An 11,626-nucleotide genomic window follows, 5' to 3' on the forward strand; every position below is an offset into this window, starting at 1 on the left:
CCTGGTGCTCGAATAGTGGAGCCATTCAGGGTGGAGCCAAAGGGTGGGCAAATGGATTGAAAAAGTCTGTAGTTCAGGGTCAAAGTCTACATCCACTATAGCTCTCTCCTGGGATTGGTAGGATTGTGGGTAATTTCAACTGTTTTTTGGTCTGCAATTTCTGAATTTTCTACAATAAACATGTATTTCTTTTATAATAGGAAACATAATAAAAGATCTTTTATTAAGTGAAGGGACACTTCAGGCATTTAGGTCTTTAATGCTAAAGGTTAATTAATTTGGTGGGTTTTTTTTTTTTGTATATTTTGGGTTTGGGGTACCCTAACAACCTCACTTCATCACAGCGGGTGGGCTCTTTGGGAGGGGGGAGGGTAACAGGTGGGGGCCAGCCTGGAAGCAGTTACAGGAGGGAGAGGTGACATAGGGATGTATTTCTCCATCATGAAGGAGGGTGGGGCAGCCCCCGCCCCCCCCACCACCCAGCTACCTTCAGGGTAAGGCTGCAGCTTCTGCGGCATCTTAAAGGGCAGTGTCTTTTCTTTTAGGACAAGGAGATGGTAACTTTGTTAACATCCCTATGGTTGCTGCATTACATGGGAACTGATCCCCAGCGTGACCAGCCCCAAGTGAGCTTTGAGGAGATAAATCACAGCAGGAATCGAGTCACCGTGGCATTTCAGACAAAAATTGGGAGTTCAACCTTACAAAAAGCAACAACAGCTCTTAAGCAGGAAAACGTTCAAATATTGAAGATGCCCAGTCACCTGCCACCAGGCTTGAGCACTGCTGTGCTCGCCTTTGACCACACCAGGGATTTCCTGATGTTTAAAGAGAGTTTAAGGATTTCACATGTCTATGTTTTCTGGTACTTTATGTTCCCATTTTTTATTCTTCTGAATCTTAAATTTTGTGAAAGTGTTAGCAGAATAATTAGAAAAGCTAGGATCTTGTGCACGTGGAGATCGGAGTGAGGCAGGGCCCAGCTTTTCCCCTGCTGTCCTCTTGCAGCCAGGACTTGGAGAAGCGCTGGGGGCCCACAGCGAGATCCCCTCGGCCCAGCCCTGGGGAGATCTCTACCGTGTGAGAGTGAGGCGGGCTCAGGTACTGTGTGAAGGTGGCCCCGGCCTGGAAACCCCCTCTGCAGACCCTCTCCAGGAGATGCAGCCTTGGCTGTGCCTCACACCCAGAGTGGACGGAAGTGGCTCTGGTTTCAGGCTGTGGTTAGAGATAGAACAGACCAGGCTGAGGATTTGGGGAGCAGGCCGGGCTTCCCCCTGACCTGCAGATGGGAGAGGCTGGCCCCGGGGTGTGAGCTGCAGGAGGGCAGCGGGCTCACTCCTTTATTCACAGCTCTGGCCCTTGCCCCTAGAATGTGGCCTGGCCACAGGCACTCACTGCATTTTTAAAAAATGAGTGAAGAAATGAATAAATGACCTTTGTGTTGGGGTCTTGCTCTGGGGAGAATTGTAAAGTTGACCAGGTTTGCTCTCAGGGGCACTTCCCTGCCCGGAGGCACCTGGCAACAGAGGCTGCATCTGACCCACCCCTCCGTCCTAAGGTGCAGACCTCTGACTGAATGACAGGGAGGGAGAGAGAGATGTGTCTCAGGAGTGGGGAGACAGGTGAGGGCGGAGTTCCTGGCCTCTGAGGGGGTGTCATCTTCGGGCAGCAGTCTGCTTTCCCCTGAGTTTCAGGAAAGGCTGGCCTTGGTCTAAACACATCCAAGACTGAAGAGTGCAGAGCGTGAGCTGTTAGGGGGAAGCCTCAGGCAGGCACGGAAGCTCCCCTGAGGGCTGGGCCAGGGCGAGGGAGCTGGGAGCTGCGCCTGGCACTGAGCGCCACAGGGATTCTGGGCAGGGGGGCGAGCAGGTTCGAGAGAGGTCCTTCTGGTGAAGGTGCTGCCAGGGGCCCTCAGGAGCCTCGAGTTTGGCCTGTGAAGAGGAGGAGGGAGCAGGCAGAATCAGTGGCTGTCCTTTCCTGCTTGGGGACAGAGGGGCTCCCCTCCTGATGGGAGGAGGACCTGCCCACACTCCTGTCAGCTGGGGGCCTGGACTCACCTGGCATGGCGTTGACTTCTCATCAGAAGTGGGGTCTGTGGACACACTGGAGAGGACTGATCAGGGTCATGCACATCCCCACGGCCTGCCACAGGGACAGCATTAGGGCCTGAGGGCTTGCAACACCGCCACCCGCCCCCCCGGCCCCATTCCCAGCTCTGAGGATGTTAGGGAATCTCCTCCTGGAAGGGGCGGCTCTCACTCCACCTGCCACCTGGTGGGAGCTCTGGATGTGACCTCGTGGACTCCTTGGGCCACTCCCTGAGCCACAGGCCTTCTGGGTTTAGAGCTGGAGGAGGTGGGATGCTTGCCCCAAGATTCTCACTTGGTACCCTCCCATCAAGCACACATTGCTCAGTGAACACCCCCCATCCCAGAATGCACATCACACCACACTCCTTAAAGCTGCCCTCTCCCTTCCCATACGCCTCTTTTTCGTTCTTTTGTGGCTTTCTCTCGACTTCTCTGAGACTGCCTTTTCTATCGTAAAACATGCGAGGGCATGTCCCAGTTGGGGGCCTGTGCTCCTGGGGCTGCCCCGCACCTGGGGGAATGGGGCCCTTGAGGACCGTGGACCGGAGAGGGTGGAGGTCCTGGGAGCTGAGGAAAGTCCCGGGATCAGCTGGGAAGGGTGGGTGTACCTGGCAGGCGGTGTGGGCATCCCAGCCCCCGGACACTAGGGTCTGCAGCTGGGGTGCGTGCTGCTCCACGAACTGCTCACACTGAGGAAGGAGACAGACACAGGGTGGGGTGGGCCCAGGCCCAGGGCAGGGCTCTCCTGCCTGGCTGTCCAGGCCTCCCCACTTAGATGGATCACTCCAGGGCTCCCCCCGACCTCGTGTAGGTCCAGCCCTCAGTCCCCACTGAGCAGCTCCGGCTGTAAGACTCTGAACAAGCCGCCGTGGGCTGAAATGGGGGTTTCTGCCAGGAGAGCCAGGGACATTGGAGGTGGAGGCACAGGGGCAGAATCTCATCCCCCTTTTCCCCCTCCCCCTAAATATCATTTCTGGAAGGCATCCTAAAGCTCATGTGGTCTTGGAGACCTGATGTGATGGGCAGTAGGGAGTACCATGTAGAAAGTGGCCTCCTGGGACGGGAGTCAGCGGGCTTGTCGCCCACTCTGAGTACCGGGACTCCAGGGCTTCGGGCCCAGCCCTCTCCTGCAGGGGGGCTGGTCCCCGCTGAGTCACACCGGAAGGAGGGTTGGCTCTGGGACAGGACTGGGACCCTGGAGAGACGGCCAGGCCCTCTCGGGCTCCAGCCGGCCCTGGCATTACTCATCTCCTGGTAGATGACCAGGCCTCCCTCCTGGTCCATGAGGGAGGCCTGCTGGTCCTCCAGAGCCCACACCCTTTTGTCCAGAGACAGCTCCCGACCTTAGCGGGTTTTGCCCTAAGTTACAGCGCCACCACTGTTTGACCCACGTCCCGTCTGCCTGTCTGAGCTCCTTGAGAGCGGGGGGAGTATCTCAGCGTATCTCTGGCTGGGAAGCCTTTCCTGGGCTCAACCCTCCACCACCGGCAGCCCCTGATGTGCCTGTCCCTCACCTTCTGCCTATCCAGCCAGGAGCCCAGGCAGGCCTGGCGCATTGCCTGTGGCATGGCCTGCTCGCTGCTCTTCCCTGCCTCGGTGGTCACAGACACGCAGAGCTGGCACTCAGTGTCTTGCGGTAGCCATTCTCCTGGCAGGGACCCCAGAGCGGTGAGGGCTAGAGAGAAAAAACAGTCAAGGATGCCCTGCAGAGTATTCAGTTCCTGTCCTCATTGGCGCAGTGCAGGGGCACCTGGGAGGGAGAGGGTCGTGCAGGGCAAGGGTGGGGAGGGCTGAGAGTGGGCGATGGGCAGGGGCTGGGACCGCAGGCTCACCTGGGCCAGCTCCGTCCTCGCTGGAGCACTGGAGGATGAGGCCGCAGAGCAGCTGGGGCAGCACGCGGTCCAGCAGTGTGTTTATTAGGGTGCCGAAATTGTGCTTGGACAGGAACTGGCAGATGCCGCCCACCACCGGGGGTACCCTGTGGCACACCTGTACTAGCATACCCTGGGGTGGGGGCCGAGAGAGGGCAGGGTCGGACTTTCTCTTGAAAGACCTAGTCAGTGCCCAGCACTAGCTGGGTACTTTGTAGACCTTACCTTGTTCCCTTGGAGAATTATTATGCTGTTTACAGATAAGGACCCTGAGCATCACAGACTCCAGGGGACTTGCCCAGAATCACTGAGCTGGTGCAAGACTCAGGCCATGGACCCACCTTTGACTTCAAAGAGTCTGGAATTGCTGAAATTCCAGAGTCGCCCAGAGAGGTGGGCATTGCCAAGGCCACATGGCAGCCTGGGGCAGTGTAAGAACCAGACCTGGGTCTTCTCCCTCCTGACCCGGGCGTGCTGTGCTTCCCCGCTCCTGTCTGTGCTCCAGAGCCTGCGGTTTCAGGAGCCCCTGGGGGAAGCCAGGAGTTTCCCCACCTCACCCTTGATTCCAAACACAACCTCCCAGCTGAGGGGCAAGGAGAGAGGCGGCAGGCACGCTCATCCCTCCGCACCCTTATTCATTCAGCCAAGAACTTACATGCATGAAATAAGCTACAAGGACACATTGCACATCTCAGGGAATGTAGCCAATATTTTATAATAACTATAAATGGCATATAACCTTTCAAAGTTTTGTGAATCACCATACATCTGTAATGTATAATACTGTACATCAACTATGCTTCAATTAAAAATAAAAGAACCTATATGCGGCAGGCTGGCCTGGGCCCTGCTCCTGCTTGGAACACTCCGCTGTCCCCTAGCACCAGAAAGGCCGAGGAAGGAGTAGGGCAGAGGGACGTGCACTTCTCTGGGATGTGACACATTCCAAATGGCACATCTCACCAAATGTACCCATTTGCTTGCATCAGATCCCACACTCAGCCTCCCCTCCTGCTCTGACGAGGTATCCCTGCTCTGTCAAAAGCTGGCCCATCTCCTTGTGCATTGGGTCCACCCTGCCCCCACCTGCACACGTGCTTCACCTCTGCATCCCCCTCTCTGTCCTGCCTCATTGCTATTCCCTCCTGCCCATTGGTCTCTTAGCATGTGGACATGCTAAAATAGCTTCTCTCATTAAAAAGCCTCACCCCGGGACTTCCCTGGTGGCCCAGTGGCTAAGGCTCCGTGCTCCCAATGCAGGGGGCCTGAGTTCCATCTCTGGTCAGGGAACTAGATCCCACATGCTGCAACTAAGAGTTTGCAGGCCACAACTAAAGATCCTGCACACCGCAACGAAGATCCTGCATGCGGCAACGAAGATCCCGTGAGCCGCAACTAAGACCCAGAGCAGCCAATAAATAAACAAACAAACAAATAAATAAATAAATAACTTTTAAAAAGAGTCTCACCCATCTCCCCTCCCCTTCCCAGAAAAACGTCATGAAAGAGTTGTCAATACTCAATGCTACACTTTGGTCCCCGTAACTCCTCCAAAACAGCTCTCGAGGTCACAGCATCCCCTTGGACATGTGTTGTCAATCCCTCAGCAGGGACTGCTGGGGCCCGATGACTGCTCCCTCCTTGCTGAAATGCTTTCTTCTCTCAGCCTCTGTGACCCTCATGCCGTGGTGTCCCCACCTCCCTGGCTGTCCCTCCTCAGGTTCTTTCTCTGGTGTTTCCCTTTGCTTGGACCGGGCTTCCTTCTCCTCGACCTGGTCCACACCACGTCCCTGTATGATCCCAACCGTTCCCTTGGATTTCAATCTTGTCTGTAGCCTCGACTCTCGGACTGATGTCTCTGGACCTGGCTGGGGATCTGGCTGCCTACTTGTCGCCTCCTCTTGCATGTTGCATAGGAGTATTTCACAGCCAGGAGAGAACTCATGATTTTTCTGCCCAGACCTGTTTCTTCTCAAATCTACTCATCTCAGCTGGGGCCATTCCAGAGAACCCATGGCTCAAGCCAAAGTCCGTAGCGTCATTGCCGATTCCTCTCTCGTCCCCACTCCCCAGGTCCCATCCATCGCTGAGTCCTGCAGAGCCCCCATCTCAGACACGTCCCCAGTCCCCCTCCTAGCTCCACCCCCCCATTTCTGCAATCATCTCCTCACTCTCATTTTTCGCTCCCATCCGCCCAATTCATTCTTCAAACCATAGGAGCTCGATCTTGCTGAAGTGTAAATCCAGTCACGGCCTCCCCCTGCCTGAAACCCTTCCACAGCTGTGAACTGTGTTCAGAAGAAGGCCCAGCGTTCCTTCACTTGGCTCCGGTGTTTCTCCCGGGCCCGCCGACCACTCTCCCGGAGCCCACCTGAGGCAGCCACACAGCTGACCAAGCTCGTTCTGCTCGAGGCCCTTTGCCCGTCGGCCCTTGTCATCCTCCAGGCCTCAGCTTAGCCATCACCTCCTCAGAGATGCCCCCTGACGACCATCCTAAACCTCCTCCCCCATCACTGTCCCTCCCCTCATCTGTATTAATTCTCTGCTCTGAACTAACCACTACCTGAAAGAAATCTCTCCCACCACAATGCAAACTCAGGAGGGTGGGGATGCCCTCATCTGGAAGGGCCGACAGGGCAGGGCGTCTCCTCACCTGGGCCCCATTTCAGGGCAGGGCCGTTGGGTGATGGTCACTACAGGTCTGGAAGACCCCAGGTTTGGGGCAGGCAGGGATGGAGTGTCCATCTGCGGAAATTCTCCTTTTGTAAAATGAGAGAACCGTTTCTACAAAGACGACTGAGATTCTTTTCTGTACTTTGACACCTGGCATAGTACCTGGCACACAGTTGGGGCCTCACAGTTGTTTCACTTCTGTGTGTTGTTTTCTCCCCCGTGGCTTGAGGGAGCTTAGTTTCCCGGACTAGGGATTGAACCTGGGTCACGCCAGTGAAAGTGCCGAGTCCTAACCACTGGACCGCCAAGGAATCCCCCACAGTCGTTGAGCAGGCTCTAGGCCTGGCACCTACCAGGCCCAGCCTGAGTGCCAGGGTCCCTTGGATGGGGACAATGCAGCCAGTTAGCCCCTGATGGGCGTATGAGGAGGGGTGGGGGGAAGCAGAGGTGTGGGTGGCCTCGTGGCCCCGGACGCCTCACCTTGGGAATCTTAGCTTTGATCCGCTTGATCACATTCCTGCAGAGCCAGCAGAAGGGAAAGGGTGTGGGAATGGGGAACCGCTGGTCGGAGAGATCCTGGGGGAGAGAGGCGCACTGGAGGCAAGCTGGACAGAAGGCTCCTCTGGGCTCTGCCTTGCCCGACTCGCCTCCCCTTCCGTGTCCCCGCCTCCTGGTCGTGTCGTAGGCCCTGCCTGGAGCTGCTGGTCCCCTTCCCAACGCTGCCCCTCCCAGACCAAGTGATCGAGGGCCTCGGCCAAGGCCCTCGCTCTCTGGATCTCCATCTCACCTGTGTCTGCGGCCCGGGCCTCCCCTGGAGGGCCCCAGGCAGCACGGAGAGGACCAGCTTGTCCTGCAGGGGGCCTGATGGCTCTGGCTCCTGCCCTGGCTCTGGTTGCCCGCGTTTGCACAGGCCCAAGGACTCGCAGACGGCCTTCGGGTTCTAGGGCATAACGCAGGGTGAGAAGGTGATTGGGACGGGGGAGGGGACCCCACTCCGCCTCCGTCTGGCTCAAGGACCCAGGCACCAGGTAACTGCCTTTAGGCCTGGAATGGGGGAAGCAGGCTGGTTTGGGGCTGTGGTTTAGGACTCTGTCGGGGTGGGAGAGGAGACCAAAGGCAGAGAGGGGGTCAAGTGGGGACTTTGGGGCACGTGTCTGGGAATGTGTGTGAACGAGTGTAAGCGTGGATGTTTGTGAGAATGAGCGAGTGTAAGTACGTGAGAGTGCGTTTGTCGTGTGAGCGTGTAGACGGCGTAGGTGTCGCGTGAGACTGTGCAGTGAGTGCGTGGCCGAGTGTTTGTGCGAAGGGTTTGAGGGTGTGTGCCGGCGCCTGAGAGCGTGCAGGCCCACCGTGTACAGCTGAGTGGGAGGCGCTGTCACCTGGGTACAGGCCGAGGAGCACCGAGTTTCCTGCACCCCGTGTGGGCAGGGGGTGGGCTGCCACGTGCGGGGGTAACTCAGGGACAGGGAGGGCGTGAGGGCTGTGCAGGAGGCAGGGAGGAGGCGAGGCAGGAGAGCCTCACCATCTGGCTCTGGAAGTGGTGGATGACCAGTGGGAGGTAGGTGTCCAGCCTGAGGTAGCACTGGGACCCCAGCAGCTTCAGCGGGAAGACGTTGCACTCGTGCTCCAGCAATTCCCGTATCGTGTCCTGGGAGGCAGGCGGGAGAGGGGACCATCAGCCTGGCCTCTCTGAGGTCTGCCCCGCCTGAGCCCCTGGACACGGGGCCATCGCCCACCCGAGTGGCCACCTTCACCCAGGGCCCTGGAGTTGGGAGGGTGCTAATGGGCCACATACTTGGGCGCAGACGTGGCTGCTCCCCTCAGGAAGACCATCTCTGGCTGTGCTACTGAGCTCACTTCCAGAGCCCTCTCCTGGCCAGGAGGCACCTGGGATCACCCCCAAGCTGGAGATGGCTCCGTTATGGGGCTAACCTCTTCTCTTTCTCTTAATCCCCAAGCTTCAGTCCAGGGTCTGGGCCTCATTACCTGGGAGATGACCTCCTTGGCCATCTTGATGAGAAAGTGGGTGATGTCCTCACATTCCTGGCACAGGTCAGCCTGAGGAGAGGGCCCCAATTTGGGGCACATGAGTAGAGGCCATGCTCCCAGCTCAGGTGGCTGAGGCTGATGGGGTGCTCCAAGACACAGGCAACTGCCCACGATCCCATCCCATCCCATCCCATCCCATCAATCCCATCCCTTACCCCCCAACCCATCCCATCACATCCCATCCCATCCCATCCCCTTCCATCCCATCCCATCCCATCCCATCAATCCCATCCCATCCCATCCCATCCCATCCCATCCCATCCCATCAATCCCATCCCATCCCATCCTATCCCATCCCATCTCATCCCATCAATCCCATCCCTTCCCCCGCAACCCATCCCATCCCATCTCATCCTATCCCATCCCCTCCCATCCCCTACAGGGGCTCCAATCCCATCCAGAGCCTACCCAGGACCCTCTATCCCAAGACCTTTAGTCTCGGTACATCCTTGGGTGGTACTCACAGCTTTCACATGTCCCCAGACTTCCTGCAGGCAGTGCCCTAGGGCTGTGCACTGCAATGCTTGCTCCAGGCTTTGGCACCAGAACTCGGGGCCCTGGGCACAGGCCGGGGATGAGGTGGTCCCGACAGCTGCTGTTTGGGGCCAGAGCAACCTTGGGATCCGAGCCACACCTGGCACCCTGGCCTCACCCAACCTCCAAACCCAATTTTACTGGGATGCATGACTGTTAAACATGCTGGAGTCGGACGGCTCTGTGTTCTACCTGCTATAGTGCCTGCCAGCTGTGCGACCTTGGACAAGCCCTGGAGTTTCTGAGTCAAAACCCCCTCATGGGGCTTCCCTGGTGGCACAGTGGTTGAGAGTCCGCCTGCCGATGCGGGGGACACGGGTTCGTGCCCCGGTCCAGGAAGATCCCACATGCCGCGGAGCGGCTGGGCCCGTGAGCCATGGCCGCTGGGCCTGCGCGTCCGGAGCCTGTGCTCCGCAACGGGAGAGGCCACAACAGTGAGAGGCCCGCGTACCGCAAACCAAACCAAACCAAAACCAAAAAACCCCCTCATCTTTAAAACTAGGACAAGGTACAGACTGAAGATAATACGTGGGACAGAGCCAGGGCTCAGTAAGTGGTGGAGGAGGTCGTGATGCCCCCTCCACACCTGGCCCCGGGGTGACGAGTGGGGTGAGGAGAGGCTGGGGAGACTCACCAGTGCCCGGCCCACAGAGCACAGGCAGCAGGAACAGCCACGGCAGCAGGGGCGACTTGGCCATGGCTTCTCCACAGTGTGGACACCCTGCCTGGGGTGGGGCCCTTATAGCTGGGGGCTGGGGCGTGGGAACAGAGCCCTGTGGGAGCAGCCGTGACCTCAGTGTTTGCCTTTGCCCTGGAGGGCCCTCCAGGTGCTTTGCTTTGATCCCCTCCTCTTCTCAGCAGTGACACTCCTGCCAGCCCCCACCCCACCCTGGCTCCTGCCTGATGTCCTGCTCCCCTGGGAACCCCTGCACAGCCACATCCTATCCCCCATGGGCCTGGACTCCCTCCAACCAGGGGGCTCTTGAGTCTTCACATCTGGTCCCATCTCTCTGGGTTATGGAAGAGAAACTGAGGCAGGACCGGGGCAGCCAGGGTGACTCCCCTCAACTCCCGTCTCTCCCCCAGGCCTCTCAGCCCTCCTCTGCTCTGGAGCAATTGCTCTTAAGAGCTTCCTGCCTGCCTCTTGACCCAGGGCAAGCACCGGAGGGGCAGACTGGGAACCCTCCAAGGCCGCGTACACTGCCCCGCCTCCCCTTATCCTTTCCGTTTAGGAGGAAGAGGCCTCTGCAGCTGCCAGGCCAGGCCCCCCAAGGAGAGGCAGACGTGAGGGGCGAGAGCAGGGAGTCGGGCGTTGGCTCATGGCCACCAGCGTGGCTGAGTCCTGGGCTGCCCTCTCCAGCGGAAGCTCACGGGCGCGGGCAGGGTGGGAATCAGCACCGATGGACTCAGGATGGCCCAGTGACTCCCTCAAGGTCACACAAGGACTCTGTTGGCCTCAAGCCCTGGCTGGTATAACCAAGAGTGTGGCGTGTAAACGTGTGACAAAGATGGGGACCCCATGACTTGTATTCCGCCCAAGAAGGTGGGACAGGAGGTGCTTGTAGTTTAGTGAGTGGTAAACAAAGGAGCCGCACAGGGCACACTCAGGGCGGCCCGAGCTGCAGGGGGCGGGGTCTGCGGATGGCTGCCTCTGGGGGTGTCGGTCAGGGTGTCTAACTGCTGTCACGGGGCCTTCCCACGGCCCCTGCTTCCTTCTCACAGCACAGAGCAGGCTGGTTCAGGAGGTGAGGCTCTGGTCCACGCAGTCACTTAGGAGCCTAGGCCCCTCCCTCTGCCTGCTCTTCTGTCCCCCAGGGCTCGGGGTCCTCCCCTGGATCCTCTGCATCTGGCCAGCAGGGCACAGAGAGAAAGAGGGGGAGATAGGGAGGGGAGAGTTGGGGGTCAGGCCTGGGAGTGGCCTTCATTTCTGCCTCCAGTTCATGGGCCAGGATTCCATCACACTGTCCCACTTAACCGCGGGAGGGCTGGGGGACCTCATGTGCCCGTGTGCCCAGGGGAAAGCGACATGGAGTTGGACACATGGCATTGTCTCAGATCCACCACACTGAACACAAAACTGGGTGTTCTGTGGGGTTTTCTGGGTAGTGGGTCCATGGGTCCTATCAAATCCTCAAAGAGGGGTCAGTGTCTCCACACCCTTGAGAGCTGCCATCCATGGGGGAAAAAAATAAAGAAAACACAAAAAGCCAGCCGTAGACCAAGCTGACCTGGGCTGGGGCAGGGGTGAGGACGTCCGCCTCATGGTCCCTGGGGTGGGTCCCTGGTTCCTCTTGTTCTGATGCCAGTGGTACACATTCTCTGATTAAGATCTGGCTCCTTAGTGAGGTGGGAGAAAGATGGACAGGCAGTTTGGGGTGAGTAGATGCAAACTGTTACGTATAGGATGGA

At 58.2% G+C, this 11,626-nt stretch overlaps 1 protein-coding gene across 1 annotated transcript; it reads right to left on the reverse strand.

Annotated features, from left to right (window-relative positions):
• Positions 1 to 2,079: 2,079 nt before the first annotated feature.
• On the reverse strand, positions 2,080 to 9,939 carry SFTPB (surfactant protein B). The gene is made up of 10 exons (XM_024743982.1): positions 9,852 to 9,939; positions 9,148 to 9,275; positions 8,621 to 8,692; positions 8,157 to 8,282; positions 7,422 to 7,574; positions 7,115 to 7,210; positions 3,923 to 4,094; positions 3,605 to 3,765; positions 2,699 to 2,779; positions 2,080 to 2,142 (listed from the first exon to the last, which is right to left on the reverse strand). Exons 1-10 carry the CDS (start codon positions 9,913 to 9,915, stop codon positions 2,080 to 2,082), a joined length of 1,116 nt encoding a protein of 371 aa, XP_024599750.1. The 5' UTR covers positions 9,916 to 9,939.
• Positions 9,940 to 11,626: the final 1,687 nt, after the last annotated feature.

Source organism: Neophocaena asiaeorientalis, unplaced genomic scaffold (assembly GCF_003031525.2).
Source record: "Neophocaena asiaeorientalis asiaeorientalis breed wild unplaced genomic scaffold, Neophocaena_asiaeorientalis_V1.1 scaffold114, whole genome shotgun sequence".
In the NCBI taxonomy this organism is placed as follows: domain Eukaryota; kingdom Metazoa; phylum Chordata; class Mammalia; order Artiodactyla; family Phocoenidae; genus Neophocaena; species Neophocaena asiaeorientalis.

Excerpts from the sequence above, each read along its gene's own strand:
- SFTPB (XM_024743982.1), bottom strand. The coding sequence starts at position 9,915 with ATGGCCAAGTCGCCCCTGCTGCCGTGGCTGTTCCTGCTGCCTGTGCTC. Across the intron at positions 7,575-8,156 it reads ACCACTTCCAGAGCCAGATG|AACCCGAAGGCCGTCTGCGA; the intron begins GTGAGGCTCTCC and ends GTTATGCCCTAG. Across the intron at positions 2,143-2,698 it reads ATGCCCACACCGCCTGCCAG|GCCGTGGGGATGTGCATGAC; the intron begins GTACACCCACCC and ends TCCCTGTGGCAG.